This window comes from Thamnophis elegans, chromosome 7 (assembly GCF_009769535.1).
Source record: "Thamnophis elegans isolate rThaEle1 chromosome 7, rThaEle1.pri, whole genome shotgun sequence".
Classification (NCBI taxonomy): Eukaryota; Metazoa; Chordata; class Lepidosauria; order Squamata; family Colubridae; genus Thamnophis; species Thamnophis elegans.
In genome coordinates this window covers 36039020-36063242 of record NC_045547.1, presented here as the reverse complement: position 1 = coordinate 36063242, position 24223 = coordinate 36039020, and the positions used below count along the sequence as shown (strand labels likewise).

Genomic DNA, 24223 nt, shown 5'->3' with positions numbered 1-24223 from the left:
GATCTGGACACAAAGCAGTCAGTGATGTAAGCCATCTCGATCTGGACACAAAGCAGTCAATGATGTAAGTCAGCAGGTGGTATTAACTGTGGAGGCCTCTTGCTGCAGCTGGAGCCCTCAATCAATTGAGGGAAGCAGGTCCTAAGGGATCGCGAACCAGGGAGGTTGCGCCGCCTAGGAGATCACTCAGGGAGGTGCAAAAATGAAATCAACACTCCCTGTGCCGGTTTATGACAGCGAGGCAGCCAAAGACACCAGCGCCGCCTGACGCTAAAGAGTCAGTGGCAGTGACCCTGCCGGAGCCCTGAAAAAAGTCAGCTGGCCACTCAGTGGCGATCTGCACAGAGATGGACGAGCGGCAAATCAAGCCTAGAAAGCGCATGAAAAATGAGCTTCCAAAATGGTTGCTGCACCGGTGCGAGGATGGAGGAGAAAATGGCCACTGCAACTTAGCGGCAATCAGAAGGTCCAAAAATTAGCCACCGCCTGCTCCCGGCAACTGCCGAGAGCTCCATCACCCTTCTGGGAGGTAAAGATCCCCAGAAGGATCTCCGCCACCGTCCGCAAGAGGCACAGTAGGTGGAGCATCCCCCATGTCCGTTCCTACCTCAATTGAGCTGTCCACTGACAGACAAAGTAAAATTCAGGGAGAAAACAAGAAAATGTGTAAAGGCTAAGAAATAACAAAGGAAACACAAAAAAGGAAAAAGGAAAAAAACCTAAGAGAGGAGAGTCCAAACCTGTGTTAAAACTAGAAGCTGGAGCTCACAAAAATAGTCCTTAATGGGCCAGACTGAGGAAAAAATGTGGCAATAAGGAGGACCAGGAGGCGTGGCTAAAGAAAAATATTACCTCAGTCCTTGGGCAACCAGACTAATTTAACCCATGCTTAGACTCTCCAAGCAGCGCACAGGAGAATCTTGTATTCATTTGTTCATCCAATCAGTCTTAAGCTAATATCCTGCTTTCTAATCTAATGAGTACTGAACCTTTTGAAAAACTGAACAGTATAAATGTTAACAAAAATCATATTAAAATGAACAATCAGATTAATAAACCACTGAAAGCCTGGCAAGACAGATTTGTAATTACAGATTTTCTAAACTAAAAGGGGAGTAAACCTAACTCTTAATGAACTGTCTTCCATAACCTTGGTGCATTACAGTTACTTGCCAAAAAGATGGATCAAGAAGGGCCATTTATAATGGAAACCTCTTCAACAAAGCTTCTCCTAAAGATATTAACAGCTAGATAGATTCACAACAGGGCAGACAATCCTTTACATGATCTTAATAAGTATTATGTAAACTTTTAAGCTACTTGCAGTTTTAAATACTGATACCTTAAAATACACTTGGATAGCAACTAGCAACTGTGCAATCTTTTAGTATGCACATATGTCAGTCCTGACCTTGTACCATTTAATAGCCTACCTGTTTTATTTTACACAATTTCAAATACTCTACACTTTTCAAGAATATCCCTATATAGAGTGTATTGGAGTTAAGGATCTGGAAACTACTATATATGCTGACAACCTTTCAGTTTCAAGAACTAAGATTATTACAACTGATTATTTCCTTTGGTTTGTTTTTTTTAAAGTCATTTATAAATGAGTTCAAAATCAACAAATGTCAAGTTCTGATATTGTTCATTATTTGGAATATTCAGGGCTTTCTTGGAGTTGTACTGAATATGGAGTACACTTTCTCCAGATATATAGTACAATGGTGATTCAGTTATGGAACTTTTTCATCTGAGTGAATATTCCAAATACATGAGTTCAAAATCAACAAATGTCAAGTTCTGATATTGTTCATTATTTGGAATAAGTTTGGAAAATATTATTATAATTATTATAAAATATTATTATATTTTGGAAAAAAATATTATTATTTGGAAAAAGTTCCATAACTGAATTACTATTGTACTATATATCTGGAGAAAGTGTACTCCATATTCAGTACAAATCCAAGAAAGCCCTATACAAAAGCCATCTTATATCCAATAATACTTTTTAAAAATATACACATATTGGCTTCAATTATAGGAACTATTAAGTAATTTTTTGAAGAAATAGTTTCTATAAAAGTTAGCCTATTCATATAATGAATACAAACTCTGAACAAAACCAGTATCAAGCTCACTAAAAATGACTTACTTTTATGTTGATTTTTGTGTTAGAAATTTTTACATTCATAGGCATCACTTCTGCAAGCATTTCGTCTTCAAAGAAACGTTGAATGTTCATAAGTGAAGAAGTTAGGAAGTCACCAGTAAAATCTTCTACATGACATTGTAGAAACCCAGTTTTTTCAGATTGCAATGAATGTATTAAAGCACTGGGTCCACCTTCCCACCTTAGTCTTACTTCAGGAGTTGGTTTAATTGGCCCAGCTGCACATTTAGGATCTGAACCTGTTATAAAAAATTTAATATGAAATAAAAGCAGTCCAAATAAAGGGATCTATATTTTGATAAGTGGTTGTCTCCATAATTTTATATTATAAGTAGAAATAGTTAACCCCTATAGAAATTCAAAAGATCAATAAGATACAGCATATTCTTCCTCTAACACTTTCATGCATTCTTATTTGTCTAAAGTCATTTCTCCCAATGCTGATGTTGCAAACTTCACAGAATCTCTTCATGTTAAGATGTATTGAATAGTATTAGATATTGACAATACTGTCAATCTTCCCTCTTTGCAATTTAGATTAAAGTAGTAACTCCAAAAAGAAGTTTAAGTTTATAATACAAGAATTCCAGCACGTACTGTATTTTCAAATGATGGTGTGTGTGAGAGTGTGTGTGTAGAGAAAGAGGGAGAGGTGGGGCAATCAATTGCCGCAAAAGTACTATCAATTTCCTTGCATTTTTTTTCAGCATAGAGGAAACAGGTCTTGTCTGTTTTGGAAAGGTAGGGCACTCTTTATCTGTTACTCTTTTGGAATCTTCTCTTCCTTTTTCTAAGGCAGGGGTGTCAAATAGGCAGCCCTCGGGCCAGCTGCATCACATAGGCCATGCCCACCCCAACTTTGCCAAAAAAGTCACATGACAGCAACATGACGCCACGGGTTTGACACCCATGTTCTATGATGACAAATAACTTGCACTTTACGATATCAACTATATATAGCTGGGGATGGGGCTTGATGTCGCAATGACACAACATGCAATTTTGGGTCTCCAGGATTGCTGTTGATATCTCTGTTTCTGGATGGTCCTTTTGGACCTAAACTGTTCTGAAGGAACAGTGAAAGAGAAGAGCATGTCCTGCTGATCTCAGGTGCATCGCAAAGGCCCTGATTGATCCAGGAGAAAGATCTTTTTGCCAGCTACAAGAGAAGCAACCAAAATGGCTGCCAAAGGTTGGGACAAGCCTCTGAAACAGAAGCTGTGCAGGAGTGTGTCAAATAGGTGAGAATTTTTTATTATTATTATAGAAGGGAAAACCCAAAAGAATTGGAATTTAAAATAAAATTGAAGACAGAATGAAAACAAACTGCGAATCAACTCTGGTCTAAGACGATCGTGTTATCTTTTCTATCTTAACTTTATTTGTTTTCTATGGATGGACTCTTTACAAATGCCTCTTACTTTTAAACTGGACTGGTCTTTTTTTTTTCCTTCTTCCTCTAAACTTTCTCCATTTTTGGTATTCGTGGATTAAAAGCTTCTTCTCTCGTAAGGCTGGGACGCAACGTAATTTTTACAGGTTTTTTTTCCCTCTCGGACAGAGAGGCAGAAACAGATGGAAAAGAGGAACACTGCCATCTAATGGCTAGAGGCTTGGTAATATCTGATAAAGCTATAAGCTTTGTTTACTGAAAGGCACAGTGGAAAAAGTTTTGTTGACACAGGTATTCCTTTGAAGGAAAGAGAAAGCCTTGATTTGAAAAACTCCAGTGAATTTGTTTGACCTAAAAAGTCTCGGATGTTTTGGCAGTGTTTATAACCTGGAAAATGGCACAACATGAAGAAAAAAAGGCACTAACTTTGCAAAGAATTTTCTTAGAAATTCAAAAAGTTTTAATAATTATAGAGAGAATTGAAAAGAGATTTGAAATTATAGATCAAAATACAAAAAGAATGGGGACAGCGATGAAGTTTGAGGACAGAGCTGAAAAAATAACAGAGACATATGAAAGTGATAAGAAAATTGTTGACACTGACAGCAAACTGAGAGTGGAGGGAAATGACAGGTGTGAAATATGGAAAGGAGAAATTGATGAACCGGATCTTCATTTCGGATGTCAGAAAATAGATGAAGAAAGGAGAGAAAATTTGGCAGAAATAATGAAAGTAATCTCGGCAAAAGCACTATTGATAACAAAAGTGAAGCTGATAAACAGAGCAGATAAAGGGTTTTGAATTCTTATAATGAACAACAAGTTCTTAAGAGAAGTCCACATAAGACTTATCAAGAAACATTTAGAATACAGACTTTACAAATGGCAAGAGATATTGGACTACACTGTCTCTGGAAGGATTCAGGATGATGAAATGAAATGTCACAATGAATTTTAGTTAAATGTAGTTAAATTTTGAGTGCTATGTACAATGTTATAATAGCTATAGTCAAATAAATGATTAATAATGATAAAGCATGTATATATACTGGATTGATAGTATGAAATTTTATACAATACTGTAAGCAAAGATTATGGAGATGTTGAAAAGCCTTTTTATAAAAAATAGACAATTCTATATAAAATAATTAGAAAGACGTAATATCATTGGATGATTTCAAGATAATGTAATAAAATGTTATAATATAAATTTACTTCAAATGTAATATGCCTTATGTTGAAAGGATGTAATAATACCTGGCCTTAATGGATGCTTAATAAGTATAACACTTTGTATACATGAATATTAGATTGATGATACTAATAATGGGAAAAAACATGGAATTGGAAACTATTAGAGAATATTATCAATGTTAAAATGATTGAATGACTTAGAATAGGAGGAAGCATAATAACAATGTATACAAAGATATCTTGATTTTCAATATGTGAATATTGATAAAATTCAAGTGAGGACCACGGAAAGGACACAGAAAGACTTTGTAACCAATCGACACACTGTGTGTAATTGAAGAGGCTTTGATGTTATATGTGTTGTGTGTTTGTGTTTCTCTGAAAATAAAATTTTTATTTAAAAAAACTATATATAGCTGATGCAAGTGCTCAATAAGATAAATGGTAGTTTCAATTTCTGAAGTTTAAAAAAGAGCATGTCAGTTTTCAGATTTTTTTAAAAAAAGTATGTATACATATTTATAGGCCTCTAAACTGTATGTGTCTAACATGATAATGTATTTTTCATAATCCATTACCAAAAAGAGAAGTTGTTCAAGATTAAAATGAAAATACTCTTAGTGCCTTTTTGTGTTGTTTCTTACCTGCTGTTCGGTTGCAGAGATAATGCCGAACACTGATATTGCCCAGCTGATTTGGTAAAACATGATTTATCTGAAGGCAAACTTCTGTGTCTTCACCTCTGATGTCGATTTCACCATTAATACCAAATATTTTAAAAACTACCACTGACATCTGTCACCAAAACAAAAAGCAGATAATCTATTAAGATTTAGACAGGGTTTTTTCCTTTTCAAATACTTTGTTTGCATAATTTAGTAGTTTTAGGAAATTTTGATGCTCACTCTGTGAATTAGGGTTGTACAAAATGTTTCACATTCAAAATGTTTTTAACTTGAAGTACTTCATTTCAAGTTTAACATGTGTTGTTCCCACCATTCCATAAATGTTTCAAGTTTGAAACAAAACAGGACGGGTGAAATAGCTTGAGACATTTTTGGGGGGTTTTAGGCAAAACATTTTGATCTCAAAATGTTGTTTATATCTGATCTAAGTTAGAAGTATAATAGATGCTAATAGCAATCACTATAGTCTGTGTTTCACATTTGTTTGGATTTTTAATATTTCTAGCTACAATATACTGAAAAGATGATTTGCTAAATCAAATATGCTAATTATATATTCATCAAATTACAAATATATATCTATATATAGATGTGTTATACATCCTAATAATCTCCTATAGAAACATTTGCTACAGGCAATATAGTACCTCAAACAGAATCAATACAACTGGAAGTTTAGTATAGGTAGTCCTTGATTTACAACCTTTCATTCTGTGACCATTTGAAGTTACAACAACACTGAAAAAAGTGACAGAGCCATTTTTCTCACTGCAGCAACCCCATGGACATATGATCAAATTCAGACCCTTGGTAACTGGCTCATATTTATGACAGTGGCAGTGTCCTGGGGTCATGTGATCACCTTTTGCGATCAATGGGAAAGCCAGATTCACTTTACAACTGCAATACTAACTTAACAACTGCAGTCATTCACCTAACAACTGTGGCAACAAAGGTCATAAAATGGGGCAAAACCCACTTAACAACTGCGTCACTTAGCAACAAAAATTTTGGATTCAATTATGGTCATAAATCAATGATTACTTGTAATAGAAATCCAGAATTTAAATATGGCTCCTAGAAAGTTCTGCTGACTATCTTACAATGACCCAAAACATACAAGTCTTATCACCAAAGACTACCGGTAGGTAAGTTGAAAAGAGTCAATGTTTTGAAATGATCAAGTCAGAGTCCTGACTGACTTTAATCCTATAGAAACGTTGTTGTGGAAGAACCTGAAGTAATCCACAAGAGGAAGTCCACCAGCCTCCTTAAACTGAAGCGGTTCTATATGGAGGAATCAACTAAAATTCCTCCAAGCCCATGCGTAGAACTGATCCAAAGTCAGAAATGTTTAGTTGGTTACTGTTGCTCAAGCAAGGCACATCAGTTATTAAAAGCAACGGCTCACATATTTGTGCCACGCACAAATATGTAGCTTTGGATCATTTTGCTCAATAAATAAATGAATAAATGTTTTTTTTATTTCTTTGTTTTAATTGGATTCTCTTTATCTAGTTTTAGAACATGTGTAGACAACAGATGACATTGAAAATCAAAAAGGGTTCACCATTGTTAAAGCACCACTGTAACTCTTGAAGAATAGGACTGCCCCATATAAGTGCCCCATATTAATACAATATCAAGGGTTTTCAATTCAATTGTATAGAATGTGAAGGATGTGTGTTTGTGTTTTATTTTTATAGTTATAATGTACACTGAAGATGGCATTTAATTTCATTGTACAAGGTGCAATAACAATAAAGTAAACTAAAACTAAGCCAATTTTTCCAAATAGCCCTTCTACCAACCAAATATATCCATCTTGTCTGGAGATAAGACAGGGGACTATTTGTGAACTAATTAAATCTGCTAGCCCCTACACCTCCTCTTCTCTAGAGATTTAGGATTTCAGGTGCGATTTCCTGAAAATTATAACAGAACAAGGCAATGTTTTATTCTATTTTTTGTTACTAAAGCATTTTGAAACTAATAATCTAGTAGAGTTTAAGGTACAAATTGGAAGTTTATTTAACTTTTATGACACCAGTAAAGTAGTAAATTGTGTTGCATTTTTGTTGGCAAGCATCATTTTTTTTATCAAGACTATGCATTAAATCCCCCCCTTCTATAATTAAAAAGAGTATTTTAGTTTTCCAAAGAGTTGTTTAGATATATAAAAGTATTCTTTATTTGTCGAGCATTACCATTTCTTCACTAGAGTCCTGAGTACACTCTGAATTGGCACTGAGGACATCTGGAGATGATTCACCATAATTCTCATTCTCTGTGCCTTCATCACGCATATTTTCCACTGGTTTAGTGGATAAGATAGCTGACACATTCACATTATGAAAAAAAGAGACGTTTTGTGAATAAAGATTGAATATTCACATGCAAACATTAAATTAGTTTAATCTAGTTGCATATCAAACTACATTAAATAAACTGATTTTAAATAATTTAATTTGATTAAATTTTGCCATTTAAGATGGAATGGAGAGATAAAAAGGATATCACATTCTGATCTAGTTAGTTGATAGGTTGAGCAACTGCAGCTAGACAGGAAGATTCAGCAAATTTAAACAAAATAGGATGCAGATTCCTGCTATAAAGCTACAAAGAAATCTTTGTTTGAATTCTTTCTTGCATTTTATCTAAAACGTCTTTAAAGTTTTGAAAATGTAACAGTAAATAAACAAGTACCCACAACTTTGCAAATTATAGGCGTGCAATCATATTCAGTTATCCGAAACTCTTTGGTGATATATTAAACCAATCAAATGAAAGAGCCATCAATATATCATATTTTCTAATTATGGTAATTTGTTTATTGTACTGTGGGCCAAAATGATACATCTGAAATTTATGAAATATTTTGTAAAACATTAACTAAAGTTAGTTCTTGTTCTTATGAAGAAGAGAGATATTTGTTATATTCAAGAGTGTGTCAGAAAGTTTGAACACCTTTTTCCAAAAAGCTTTGGCTGTCACTTCCATCACTTTCCAAGTAGTGCTCCTCAAAGATACTGTCAGTAGAAATGGTATCCAAAGAGGCTTGTGATGGACTTTTCTTCATGTTCTTATAAGAAACAGAGAATGCAGGGAGATTGGACTGGCACGATTCCTTAGGCTTTCCACTTTTTGATATAAAGATATTAGGAAATAATTACTTAAGGTAGAAAAAATTACAAAATAAAATAAAATCCTTTAAAAATATAATTAAAAGAAATGTTGTTGAAATATATTCTGAAAGAAATATTATGAAATTATATTCTGAAATCACAAGTAGTAATTATACCCAGTAATATGTTCACACTGGCATTCAGTAGTCATATTATAATCCTGTAGCTAGTTAACACCAACAGTGTATGTACATATTAAAGGATGATAGATTTATGATTTTGTGATCCTGGATAAAGAGAAAATCCCTTATTTAGCAGACAAATGCATTTTTTATAATTGTAAGTATTGTAGGAAATCCATGCAATGTTCACAACCACCACCATTTTATAAATGAATTTGTAACATAAGAATGTAATAGGTGGTAATATGAAAAATAATGATGCCTTCTGATCATTTCAACCACAAGGGACTTTTCTCCAGCTCCAATTGCATACTGATTATTGTTCCAATATATTGTATCATAACTACATGGAGCATTCCTATAGGGGTACTGGCTTCTGCCAAAAGAAATGTATGGAAAACAGGATTTAAATGATTAATCTGGTAAGTTATGACTACAGTACAGAACAGATGCAATGAAATATACTAAAAAAAAACACATTAAAATTTGACAGCCAATTTCCAGCTTTGTAGTATCAACAAATAATCTAAAGACTCAGAACATCCTTAATCTCTCTAATTTTACTCTACTGACCCTTAAGTCCCGAATCTAAATCAAGTTAATTTGTAGAATATTTTCTGTACCTTAATGAAGACTGAAATGCAAGCATTTTTGCTGTGTTCAATTTTTCTTTGCCATTTTCAAACTTCTCAGACTGTCCTGCAGAATCAGTTTCAGTTTCTATGACTCTAACAGTTGAACATTCTGCTTTACTTTTGTTATTGAGAAACCACTTTTCTCTTCTTCCTGCCCACCAGCATTTTGATAGGGTCTTCTCTGCAGTTTGACATATCAGCCAATTCTCTAGGAAAGGAATTGTCACTTAATGACTCACAAATTTCTCCTGAATCACTACGACTGAAAAGCCCACTATTGCTTTCTTCATTCATTTTCCTCCAAAGTTTTTCTGCTGCATCATTCAAAAGTGAACTTTCACTTGGCAAATCCATGTCAGTATTTGATTTTAAAACTGGATCTATCAGAAGATTAAGATTAGTATTCAGAGACCCACAGTTGGTTACAATATTAATATCTAGATTGTTCATCTGTGTAGTAGAAGTAGAAACTAGCTTGCTTTCTGATTCATAAGCTTCTCTGTTTTCCATGGGTAAGGGATCTGATGTCCCTGGATCTCCTTGTTCTAAAATGGAAGGGTTGCACATGCTTCCTTGCACTAGTGGATGAAGCAACAAAGCTATGTCAGCACTTTTCAATAAGATCCCAATACAGACATTTGCCTCTTTTGCTGGATTCCCTGTCACAGTCTCTACATCTTTCCTCAAATTGTCCAGGAGTAACGCAAGGGATTCTTGTAGGTAAAGTAAGAAAAGATATTGGTAATGATTTATCTGCATGCTTACATGTTTTTGAATATGAAGTAAAACATGAATGTCTGCAACATATGCAGACTGAGACTCCGAAGTGCTTTTAGTGGAGCACAAATTTCAGTACCAGTGAGGAAGGCATCCATCTCAGTACTATAATACTCTTTCAGACGTTTTTTATGCTGCAGGCGATTAGCAAGGTCACAAGACTCACTTTTCAGAATGTTGAGAGAGTCCTGACTGCAAAAAGGCTCTTTGTGTGATTGTTCACACCTCATAGGTTGACAAATCCAAAGTGTAAGTGGGAATGAATCCACAAAGCTTATCGGCCGTCCTTTCCCACTCTTCATTCCTTCATAGTCCATCCAAAATTGAGAAAAATGCACTGCCCAAACATCTGATGCAGCTGAAGTTTTAAGTGCACATTATTCATTTGAGGAGTAATAATACCTTTATAGATGTCACGCAGTTTTGTATCTTGTTCATGAGCATGTCTTTGAAAATGGGATGTAAAGATTAAAATTGTCAGAAGATTTGGGAAATTCTGTGAAAGTTCTACTGAAGAATGTAGAGTCTTTGAAGTTTTGGAATGCTGCTTCCAAATCAGAGTGTCTACAGTTTGCTGAATGTCTAGAATTTGTAGCAATCATTTCAGAACTTTGAATGGAAATTGCATATGGATCATCTTTATGTTTTTGCTTCCTTTCAGAAGGAATGATGAGCTACAATGATAAAAAGGTAAACTTAGTTAGAAAACTATATATGAGGATCAAACAGAATTCATTCAATAAATATTCTTCAAATGTTAGGAAGAAGAAAGAAAAGTAAATTGTCCAATGAGTATCTGACCAATACACATAAAAATTATTAATATATGTAGCTCCACAAAATGTGGGTTGTACAATCCCCAAAATGGCTAAACAAGAGAATGAGAAAAATAGCCGTCTACAATGGCTGGTACTGGATTTGGTCTTAAATCTAAAGTATAAGACAACTGAGTGTCAAGTTGATGACGCAAAGGAAAAGATGAATTTACTAATTGAGTATTGTTGTACAACATTAAATAATAATTCCTGAGAAAGAATTAGGATATATGGCTAATAAAGGCAGAAATGCCTTGTGCTTAATAAAATAGGCAAGCTAATTTTTTTTTACATTTATTCAATGAATTCTATAGCTATTTATCTCAGTCAATGACTCTTTGAGGCTTAAAGTTCAAAAATGTATTAAAATACTAAAACCATTTTGAAACAATAAAACCCAGTAGAAACTTCTGAATTAAATACACATATCAGCTAAGATACTTGGCTACTTAACAAGTCAGCATCCTAGGCACTGGAACATAGCCAGTGTTTCAAAAGGCTAATAGGGCCAGCCCCATTCTAATCTCCCAAAGGAAAATGTTCCATAGAAGAAGAGCCACTGTTGAAAAAACCTGCTATGGTAGTTTATACTCTAATAACTTTCTGACCTGATTAGTTTTAACAAGCAGTATATAAAAAAGAGCCTTAAAGATAATGTGTGAGTTACAGCTAGTTCAGACTGAAACAGCTAGTACTGTGAATAATGTAGTCAAATGGAATAACATATCCATTCTGAAGGAACTGCATTGGCTACTCATTTCCTTTAGGAGCAATTCTACCTAGAAACCTATATTGCTTGTCTCTCATGCTTCTCCCACTTGTTCCTAAAAACAGGATTTGGTGCTACCACAGTATCTGATTGATCATTCCATTATCCTGCTCTTTCCATCCAAGAAGGGAAAGCAATTCTTGTTGCCTGGCTACAAACAGGGAAGGCAACCCTTGCTACCTGGCTCCTATGTTGGTGGTGTTACAAGTTCCTGCCTTCTCCTTTTAAATATTGTCACTTTTTTACCAGTTCCTGTTCATTTGCTTCTCAGAAGTTACATACATGAATGGCTTCACACATCTTTCCCATGTTTCTCCTTTGAAGCTACTAAAACCATAGCTTCAATGCTACCATTGTTAAAGCAGAGGGAACAAATTGTTCCTTTGTTCCATTGTGGTGGGTAGAAATTTTCTATCAATAAAGAACTGATAGCTGAAATTCAAGGAAGCAAGACAGTACCATTCATTGATATTTTGTAACATTGTTCAAACATTAAGGGAAGGAGGACTATTGCAGAACAGTGGGCACAATGTAAGAAAGAAAGAACAGGATGGCTAGGACATACAAGGTTGTCCACCGAATGGAATGGAATGAATGTACTAGACTCCAGGATGTTTATGAACCATTGGATCAACTGGAAGGGGAAAAAGGAATCTGACTAGCTAAGACCATAGCAACTCATTGTGAAAAAATCATCAGCTACTAGAGACAATGAGCAAGTCAAGTACTACAGGCAATTGGAGTTGCAGATGTCATTAAACAGGAATAAAGTACAGTTGATTAAATACTCAAAATGGCCTTAACATGGCTTCAAATGTAAAACAATACTTCTGAAGTACTTTTCAAAACAGAAGTTGGGAGTGTATTTTCAGTAGACTTGGACTAGGTGAAGTATTGTTCTTGCACTCAGGATAAGGTGAATGACAAACTGATTATTGGACAAACAGAAATTGTAGATCTGGCTTAAGACCTAAAGAAATTGGATCTGCCTATCTTTAAAACCCAGTGTGATGTCAAATAGTTGAAGGATCATTTCTGGCTATAATATCCAGTCCATGTTTAATATGGTCAGAAAGTATTTTTTCTTAAAGCTTGGATACATTGCATAGCAGCGAGTCCTCTCTTGTAGTCTCCAAATATGGATCTTCTCATGTAAGCATGAGTAATACTATAGCTGCATTATTTTTTTAGTACTGGTTAAATACTTTTTGTTTGCACAAGTATTTTGATTTATGTAAATGTTTTTTTCTTTTTATCTTACTGCTTTTATTATTATATTTTGACTACTTATAAACCTGCCCTGTTTTATTATTTTTGGTCAAGTTTTAAATCAAAGTAGTAATAAATCTCAGCTTGCTGTAATTCTGCAGAGGAATGTATTCCTTTTAAAGATTTCTATGCCCAAGGAATTCATATACCCTTGACTATCAAACAACTACTATCCCCAATATGCTATTTATTAATAAATTGATCTCCACGGCTACATGTCCATCACTGATTCACTAAATATTTCTTTTCTGATGTGCCTATCATACTGTCATTCTTTTTGGGTTCAAACAGTCCAGCTATTTGATTTGTTTGTCCCAGGCAAACATATTGTTACTTTAATACTTAGAAGCTGCCCATAGTTGTGTATGAGTGGGGGAAGTTTAAAACTTCCAATCCCATAGCATGGAGATTAATTTATAAATTACCATTAATTTATGAACATAGAATACATATACTTAAATGTTGTGTATTCTCCCACAACTGTTAGAACCTTTCATAAAAAGCTAATAGTCAATGTTATCTATAATATACAATCACAGGCACTAGAAATATTATATACAGTGGGGCAAAAAAGTATTTAGTCAGCCACCAATTGTGCAAGTTCTCCCACTTAAAAAGATGAGAGAGGCCTGTAATTGACATCATAGGTAGTCCTCAACTGTGAGAGACAAAATGAGAAAACAAATCCAGACAATCAAATTGTCTGATTTGGAAAGAATTTTTTTACAAATTATGGTGGAAAATAAGTATTTTGTCACCTACAAACAAGCAAGATTTCTGGCTCTCACAGACCTGTAACTTCTTCTTTAAGTGGCTCCTCTGTCCTCCACTCATTACCTGTATTAATGGCACCTGTTTTGAACTTGTTAGCAGTATAAAGACACCTGTCCACAACCTCAAACAGTCACACTCCAAACTCCACTATGGTGAAGACCAAAGAGCTGTTGAAGGATACCAGAAACAAAATTGTAGACCTGCACCAGGCTGGGAAGACTGAATTTGCAATAGGCAAGCAACTTGGTGTGAAGAAATCAACTGTGGGAGCAATAATTAGAAAATGGAAGACATACAAGACCACTGATAATCTCCCTCGATCTGGGGGGTCAAAATGATCACAAGAATGGTGAGCAAAAATCCCAGAACCACACGGGGGGACCTAGTGAATTACCTGCAGAGAGCTGGGGCCAACATAACAAAGACTACCATCAGTAACACACTATGCTGCCAGGGACTCAGATCCTGCAGTGCCAGATGTGTCCCCCTGCTTAAGCCAGTACATGTCCAGGCCCAGCTGAAGTTTGCTAGAGAGCATTTGGATGATCCAGAAGAGGATTGGGAGAATGTCATATGGTCAGATGAAACCAAAGTAGAACTGTTTGATTGAATCACAACTCGTTGTGTGGCAACATCATGCTTTGGGGCTGTTTCTCTGCAAAGGGACCAGGACAACTGATCCGTGTACAGGAAAGAATGAATGGGGCCATGTATCGTGAGATTTTGAGTGCAAACCTCCTTCTATCAGCAAGGGCATTGAAGATGAAATGTGGCTGGGTCTTTCAGCAGGACAATGATCCCAAACACACTGTCCGGGCAACGAAGGAGTGGCTTCATAAAAAGCATTTCAAGATCCTGGAGTGGCCTAGCCAGTCTCCAGATCTCAACCCCATAGAAAACCTTTGGAGGGAGTTGAAAGTCCATGTTGCCCAGTGACAGCCCCAAAACATCTGCATGGAGGAATGGGCCAACATACCAGACACAGTGTGTGCCAACCTTATGAAGACTTACAGACAACATTTGACCTCTGTCATTGCCAACAAAGGATATATAACGAAGTATTGAGATGAACTTTTGATATTGACCAATACTTATTTTCCACCATAATTTGCAAATAAACTCTTGCCAAATCAGACAATGTGATTGTCTGGATTTGTTTTCTCATTTTGTCTCTCATAGTTGAGGTCTACCTATGATGTCAATTACAGGCCTCTCTCATCTTTTAAGTGGGAGAACTTGCACAATTGGTGGCTAACTAAATATTTTTTGCCCCACTGTAGTATCAGTGTTATATTGAGAAATATATTCAAAAACATGCAGGTTCTTTCAGCTATGTTAGAAATTTGAAAATTAAAAAATCTGAAAGGTCCAAATATCCCATAAAAGTTAGAAACCAAGCAATCACTAGCACATTGTCCATGATCTGTCATTAAAAATGGCTCCAGTTTTCAAAGAGTTTCAAAACAAGGACTGTTGGCATGCATCATTCTATATAGGAAAGAAACACTTAGCAATGTTGTGTTATGCTTTTGCAAACTGTACCTTTATCATTAATCCATCAACTCGAACATCAACATGTTCTTCTGATTTTGAATTGTCATTTAACTTGTACATGGCCATAAACTGACTGAGACTCTGTTTCATATCCAATACAAATTGATTTATCCAAAGAATACTTCTCTCGTCCAAAGTGAACTGTAGTGCATTTAGTTGAATGTACAAGTTTGCATTTGGAACTAAAGGAAATGAAAACAAATATTATATTAAAATGTTTTAAAAGTAGAGTCACTATGGCTATAATAAGCTAGGTGCTTGAAGAATATTAGTACCAACGAAAACAGTGCTGTTATTAGTATGACAGTGGTTTCCTTAGTGTGGCACTAGATCTTACCTTCCAATAATATTTTGATAACTGCTATAGTAGAAATGAGATTTGAAAAAAAAATGAAACACCAGTGAAATTTACAACAAAAAATTTCAATACATAGCTTTTTATATAGATATTAGCCCTTTTAGGATATTCCTTCTAGTTTCAGATCCTTTATAATTATTCTACCATCCGCTTTAATGGTGTTAAAAATCTTGTGATGCTGAGCACATTCTGACTTTATTATATTCAGGAAGACAGTCCTTAAACACAGTCCTCTCCTGAGCAGTCTAATCTTCCTTTACAACAATGAATTGTCACCTAAATACTTACTGTTCTTTATGATATGAATAATAAGCAAACAATAAGGCAGCAACACTTCATGGATTACTGTCTTGTCATGGCAAAGCGGCTTGCATAGCTCAATGAAGCTATTAGCTATGCCGTACAGGGCCACCCAAGACGGACAGGTCATAGCAGAGAGTTCTGACAAAATGTGATCCACTGAGAAGGAAATGGCAACCCATGCCAGTATCTGTGCCATGAAAACCCCATGGACAGTACCAAAAGGCAAAAAGATATGATGCCAGAAAATGAGCCCCTCAGGTCAGAAAGTGTCCAATATGCTACTGGGGAAGAGCAGAGGGCTGGTACTAGTAGTGCAAAAAAGAGTGAAGTGGCTGGGCCAAAACCAAAAGGACACTCATCTGTGGATATATCTGGTGGTGAAAGGAAAGTCCGATGCTATAAAGATCTATACTCCTTAGGAACATGGAATGTAAGATCCATGAATCAAGGCAAGCTGGACATGGTCAAACAAGAGATGACAAGACTGAACATCAAAATCTTAGGAATCAGCTAATTAAAATGGACAGGAATGGGTGAATTTAAATCAGGTGACCATCAGGTATAATACTATGGGCAAGGATCCCTCAGAAGAAATGGAGTAGTCAATAAAATAGGAAAAGCAATACTGGAACACAATCCCCAAAATGACAGAATGATCTCAGTTCGAATCCAAAGCAACCCATTCAATATCACAGCAATCCAAGTCTATGCCTGGTGCTGAAGAGGATGAAATTGACTGGTTCTACAAAGCTCTACCACACCTTATAGAATTAACATCAAAAAATGATGTTCTTATCATCATGGGAGATTGGAATGCTAAAGTAGGAGGCCAAAAGATAACTGGTATAACAGGCATGTTTGGAGTACAAAAGGAAGCAGGACACAGGCTGATAGAATTTTGTCAAGAGAAAGGCAGGGCTAGATGAATCAAAAGTTTGAATTAAGATTGCCGGGAGAAATATCAACAACCTCAGATATGCAGATGATACCACTCTAATGGCAGAAAGTGAAGAGGAACTAAAGACCCTCTTGATGCGGATGAAGGAGGAGAGTGTAAAAGATGGCTTGAAACTCAAGATTAAGAAAAGTAAGATCACGGCATCCAGCCCTCACAATTCCTGGCAAACAGATGGGGAAGAAATGGAGGTAGTGACAGATTTTATTTTCCTGGGCTTCAAGATAACCACAGATGGGAACTGCAGCCAAGAAATTAAAAGACGCTTGCTCCTGGGGAGAAAAGCTATGCTGAATCTAGACAGTATACAAAAAAGCAGAGACATCATCCTACCAACAAAAGTGTGTATAATCAAGGCTATGGTTTTCCCAGTTGCAATGTATGGCTGTGAAAGTTGGACCATAAGAAAGGCTGAGCGCCAAAGAATTGAGGCCTTTGAACTATAGTGCTGGAGAAGACTCCTGTAAATCCCTCGGTCTGTAATGTGATCAAACTGGTCAGTCCTAGAGATCAACCCTGACGGCTCTTTAGAAGGCCAGATCCTGAAGATGAAACTTAAATACTTTGGCTATCTAATGAGAAGGAAGGACTGGAGAAGAGCCTAATACTGGGAAAGATTGAGGGCAAAAGAAGAAAGGGACAGAGAATGAGGTGGCTGGATAGAGTCATCAAAGCAGTAGGCATGAACTTAAATGGATTCCAGAGGATGGTAGAGGACAGGAAGGCCTGGAGGAACATTGTTCATGGGGTTGCTACAGGTCGGATACAATTTCGCAACTAACAACAAGGCGGCAGCAACCATGAAGAGGAAAAGTCTGGTAATTATTTAACCACCACTTAGATAACTCCTTCTGCTTCAAATGCCTGTTACTAGTGAGAAATCATTTATACAAACGTCTACTTGATGTGTGGTGTGTGTGTGTGTGTGTGTGTGCGTGTGTGTGTGCGTGCATGTGTGGAAAATGAAACAGTTCATTTTTCTGTGTCAGCATTTAAGTATTAGATTAATGTGGTAAACAGAGTTGCATCTTTGGACAAAGATATTATAAAAGTAGGGTATTTTCCCTTCATGATCTCATAAGGATTTCTCTACAATAAAAGCATTCTTCATATTACCACACATTGGGCAATAATATAAGTTTTAAAGAGCCCTGACAATATTAAAGTGAAAAAATTAAGCATTATCTTTATACTGAATTTTAAATCATATATCAAATATTTTAAACCAGTGGTCCCCAATCTTTCTGGCTCCGAGGACTAGCAGCAGTAAAAGCCACCTAGGGTGGCAGTGGATAATAACACACACACACAAACTAATCCCATGCATATGCAAATGGAGGTTCATGTGCTCACACATGGCTTATGCAGCCTGGTTCCCAACATGCTGTGTTTCACTATCAATCCGTGGACTGGGGGTTGGAGAATCTTGTTTTAAACAAGATAAATATATTATATCGGTGCTAAGTAAATAGTCTTAAGCTTTGCTTCTGAAATGTTTTGTCAAACCTGCCGTATGATATAATCTTCCAATTTCTCTTCCTTTCTTATGTTGCAATGGATAGAACATGTCTATTACAATTTCATTGAAAAAAAATATTGGCACATTCCATATAAGTAGGAATTCCAATTCTGATATGCTGGGATTAGATATAGCAAAGCAGTAAAAAGTCAGTTTATCTAACACTAGATATTTTTAATGTTTTTCAAATCTAGAAAAAAATCTACATCTGATTTATCAATATCTACCTAATCCTATTTTTTTTTCTCTCAGATGTATCTGCCCAGAATATTGGAGAAACTTTTAATGGTTTGAGTGGGAGGTGGACGTATCCATTATTCCCAAATGTCTGTTAATTTGAAAGTAATTAACAAATACATTTCAGTAATACCTGCATCTTTATATACCAACATAATTATGTAAAAAAACCATAATCTGTGTTATGTTATATTGCTGCAAAATTTATGAGTATACAAATAGGTATGTCTTATTCAGACTACTTTGGATTCAAAGGGATTGCCATTATTTGAAGGAAATTTCCAAATAGGAATATGGTTCACTGTATCTGCAGACCGCTAAATATGAATCCATTAAACTGATCCATTCTACTTTCAAAACAGCTACAATATTTTAACAAAGGGGAAAAAATAAGAAAACATTTTACTAGGAAAGTCTTTGCCATCTGGATAGTAGTATTCAGTGAATTCAATATGAATGGCTGGCATTTCTTGTGGGAGATAGAGAGATTTTTTATTGCAAGAAATAAGAGTTTTAGGAGAACGGCGACACTGGTCTGCTGTAGAGACCTGAAAATAAGAAATTCAGCATTTAGGTTTTGTGAAGTACAAGTGTGAACAACTTCTCACCTATCACTTTTCACAGTTATTAGGAAAAAGAGTTTCATTTTAATACCCCCCCCCAAAAAAACCCCCCAAGTACATCATTTTTGTGGCCATTTATGACACTTGGTGCATGGTACTGGATTTGTAGACAACATACCAGGAAATGTCATTCTTAATATGCTGCAACATTTCAAACATTATGTATTAATTGTAAACAGTTATATAACAGCCCTTTGCCTAGTTTGGTTCCAATAATGTTAAAAACAGAGTTTTAAAAATTTGTTATTATGCTACAAAATATAATACCTTAAAATTAATGTTAATAATTTCTATATGTACCATATTTACTTTAAGCTAACATGTCTTTAAGCTTACTGTTTTGTAATACAGGTTATATATTTAATCAAATCAAATAAGAAAAATAAATTAAATTGCCTGAAATAGATACAAAAGTTCTAGAAATCATTTAAAGCATTAGGTAGAAAGATAGAACATATTTATATTAACATCCAAATTTATGTCTTTGTACATAAATTGAAATACTTTTCATCATTTAAAAAACATATCATAAGAAATGCTTGCTTATTATAATCAGATACAGAGTGGTATGTATTATTCATAAAGTTCTACAGGTGGCTTAGAATATAAATAATTATAACTTAAGCTCAAGATACAGTCAATCGTAATATTTTTTTAAAAAAAACCTCTCCTGACCTCAGAAATCTTTAAAGAGGCATGCCGAGCATTGTATGAAGTCTGGAGCAAACCTGCTATACTGCACTTCAGGGAATATATGCACCTGTCATTTGGAGATGGTTGCCTAGCTGTTGCATTTCAATTTATACCCTCCATTTTGTTATTTGAGTGTGCCTTGCCTTCTGCCTACCTTCCAACAGGATTTTGGATCAGGCAATCAGGATGCAAACATGCATCTCCATACAATATATAATTGAGATTTGGATGGTGTGTACATCAGTCCATCTGCAATCATCTGCAAACCCATCAACCCCCTACCAGCATAGGTATGCATCAGTGGTGGGTTGCAGCCTTGCAGGCAGTACGCCCCAGTACGGGCGTATCAGAGCCTGCCAGGAGCACCGGATACCATTCCGGTACAGTGCTCCAGAGGGCCTACCCGCCCGCTTGAGCTCCTTACTGGTCTTTTAAGCCTTTGGTGCTTCTGCACATGCGCACGGTGCATACAGTGCCTATGCGATTCTCCGATGAGCAGCTACAGCATCACCGAGGCACTAAGACGCATGCACACACTGCGCTCATCCATGTGGACGCCGATGGGCCCGTTCCAACTGTACGGTTGGAAAGGGATCTGGAACCCAACCTTGGTATGCATCAATGCCTATGAACAGTAGTGGACAAATCTAAATCAAACTTAAGAAATGGGCCAACTCTCCAATTAAATTGCAATGGGGAAAAAACTAAAAAAAAAATTAACCAGCAAATACTTCCTGATTTTCACTGATAGGTTATAAACTGGAAAGGCAAAAGTAATGGCATATGACAGAATGTCCACTTAATGTAATGAAATATTTTTTCTGCCAATTATAAGACTAAAAACTAACAGAAATAGTTTCACAAAAGATCCCTTTATGCCAACAATTAGTTGGCAAAATCTGTTTGATTGAAAGTCAAAGAACCTCATAATTTGGGACATAAAAGAAAAGTAATATTAATTTGTTGTAGCAGTCATTATTTAAATGTACCTGATAAAAATTGACATCGGCAAGTCTAACTACCACTGGGCTAGACATCAATTTCTCCTTTGGCTGCTGTGATGACACAAAAGTCTTAGAAATTCCTTTTGACATTTGATCCTTGCCTACAAGAAATAAAAAACATAAAAGCATGTACAGTGTAGGCTACCTTCTAAAATCCCCTCTATTCATGTTGCTGGGTAATGTAAAAATAATTAAAATAAACTAAAATTTCTATAAGGCAATGAAAGGAAACTATAAATTGACTCATAAATTGCACAATTCATATACCATTGGAAACCTAATCCATTATTTATCTTCCCTAATAAATATTATTTATATTATAAGCATCTATCTCCCAAATTAATTTTATACTTACATGGGAGACTACAATATAGTATGAATAAAGATTACTAAAATATAATGAAAGACACCAAATTTATTCAAAGCAAATGTATTGGTATTTCTAATCAAATCAATTCAAATCAATAGGACCTGTGTCCACAAACAAATTGTAAATGTAAATGAAAAATCTTAAATACCTATCTGTATATGCTGTGGAGAGTCCTGGAATGGAGATTTAAGTGGAGAATCTAATTTGTGATCCCTCACAGCCTGCTTAAGCAATTCAATATTTCCTTTGAACTCTTGCAGCAGTTCTTCTGCCCATTCACTTCTGGTTTTTGTAGCATCACTGTAATGCATCCAATGGCTGCAGCTCTCATCTACAATACATATATTTAATAAAATGAAAAGGAATTTAAGCACCTATTTAAATCCATTTATAATATTTTAATATTTTATTCATTATTATTTGATGTATTTTAAAATATTTGAAACTAGTAAAATTATTTGTTTAGATTCCAATTTGTAATTGCCTAACATCAGTATTAAGGCCATAAAAATGTAATGAATTTAAGGAAAGCCTTACTGTATCATTTCAAAGATTCATCTAATCCAGCATTTGTCACTTAGCTACCGTTACTGGGAATGCTGGGATTGTGGCCATTGAGTGAAGCAGTCATGTGACATCTCACTTAATGATTGCTTTGCTCAATAGTGACCAAGATTCTGGTCCCAACTGTGGTCAAGTACTACCTGTGCATGTTGTGTAAAGAAATATTTTTTTAAATGACTCTCTTGCTGGATAACTTTATCCATATCCTTATATCCCTATTGAATAACTTTAAACTCTAGTATTTAGATAGGAAAAATCCTCTGTAGAATTTTCTCCATTCTATATATAATTTTATGCATCACTGTAATGACCACAACTATCACTACTCCATCATAATAACCCTTGTTTAACAAGAAAGACCCAAACATCAAAGCCTTTCTTCATAGGAATTATTTTCAAACCTAAAGATTTTTTTATTCTTTTTAAATCCTTTCCATCTTGGAGTTGCTGCTGAGATGATGGGTGTATGACTGAAAACATCTAGATGCCAACAGACTGGGAAAGACTGTTTTAAGAACCGCTAAGACTAACTGAAATTCTCAGAATAGTATAAATAACTATTTCCAAACATTTAAGTATCTTTTTGAATTGGGATAAAATACAATATAACTTATTGTGCAAAGTTTCATATCTGCAGCATCCTCTTTGGTCACTTTGATCAATAACATATTATATGTAAGATTTACTGTGGAAAATTAAGTGCTGATCAAGGAGTTTTGCAACCAGAAAACAGAATTCAACTTTTACCTGCTTTGTGAAATGGATAGTAGTCTATAGTTAACTGACTAAAGGACAGCTGCATAGCACCTCCTGAAACACGCCTGTTTGCATCTGTAAAATAATACAATGCATAATATTACATGTCATCGTTCATATTTATTTCATCTGGAAAGAAAGTAATGTGGTTCATTTGAAGCAACATGCTTCTCTTCTTGGTGTCTCTCAAATCTGCTGCATTGTAATTTTGCTAGGAAAACAATAGCAACTCAGCAAGATTAAGTAAATTTATATTGTGGCCTTTTCTTTTCCAGAATTGTGAAAATTCTTTACATTTAAGAAAAATTGAGTACCACCACAGTCAGAGCAAATCTGAACCTGTAACATAAGGTATAACACACAGTCCATTAAGAACAGCCTGAGTATCACTAAAGAGAGATATCCAATTTCTACAGTACTAGCCCTCATTAGCCTATATACACAGATGAGCATTGTGGGGGAAAATGTATCTTCCCCTCCAAGATGGCAGCGTGCTTAGACGCTGCGATTTTGAGCTCCTGGTACCACAGTAGAGTTAGGCAAAAACTAGTCTATACCCACAGGGAGTTACTAAAGATTGGATCTTCTAGTCGATTAGATATTACCAGCGACTTCCAGCAGTCTCATAATATACTGAGTGACATAGTAAGACTGCCATGGATTGTTGTTGGGCCTAGGAGGCGGCAAAGAGAGTGGAAGCAGAAGCGGGGATGCAGAGCTGGTTTGCTAGTTCAGTTACGGAAGCAGCCTCACAGACTAGCATTACCAAGCATTTTTCTAACCAACTCTAGATCTTTGTCCACAAAACTGATGAATTAGAGCTATGGATGGCAGCGAATAAGCTCATTCGTGACTGCTGTGTGATGATCATCACAGAGACCTGGCTTCATCCACTTGTACCGGATGCGTCAGTGGAGCTAACTAACCACACCACATACCACTTTGACAGAAACAGCAACTCTGGTAAAAGCAAAGGTGGAGGATCTTGTATTTACACACATAATAACTGGTGTACTAAGAGTAGAGTTGCTTATATTCACTGTTCTGCAGATGTGAAATTCTTAACTGTCATTTGTCGGCCATTTTATTTATCTAGAGAGATTTCTGTTATAGTTATCACTGCTGTCTATATTCCACCTGATGCAAATGTTAGTGCAGCGCTCTCTAAGTTACATGATACCATCAAGAGGCAGCAGCAAACTTACCCTGAGGGCGCTTTTATCGTGGCTGGGGATTTTAATCAAGCCAGTCTAAAGTCTGTCTCCCTAAGTTTGTGCAGTATGTGCAGTGTATCACCAGAGGTAAGAATACTCTAGACCATATGTACTCAAACTTAAGACAGGCATATAGAGCAACCCCATCTGGGTATGTCTGACCACATCTCTCTGCTACTGTGCCCAAAGTATATCTCCCTTAGGAAAAGGATACCACCAGTCTTGAAAACTGTCAAAATCTGGCCGGAGGGAACACTCTGCCAGTTGCAGGACTG

The 24223-nt window shown here is 35.8% G+C and overlaps 1 protein-coding gene across 1 annotated transcript in view; it reads right to left on the bottom strand.

Annotated features, from left to right (window-relative positions):
• The window catches only part of UHRF1BP1L (UHRF1 binding protein 1 like), a 71812-nt gene that overhangs the window by 16326 nt on the left and 31263 nt on the right, over positions 1-24223 (bottom strand). Inside the window, 14 exon segments of the mRNA XM_032220674.1 lie at positions 2162-2418; positions 5411-5561; positions 7660-7787; positions 8420-8592; positions 9383-9547; positions 9549-10215; positions 10218-10547; positions 10550-10626; positions 10628-10845; positions 15341-15534; positions 19131-19272; positions 21030-21145; positions 21563-21745; positions 22726-22809. Of these exon segments, the coding sequence (XP_032076565.1) occupies positions 2162-2418; positions 5411-5561; positions 7660-7787; positions 8420-8592; positions 9383-9547; positions 9549-10215; positions 10218-10547; positions 10550-10626; positions 10628-10845; positions 15341-15534; positions 19131-19272; positions 21030-21145; positions 21563-21745; positions 22726-22809 (2885 nt within the window).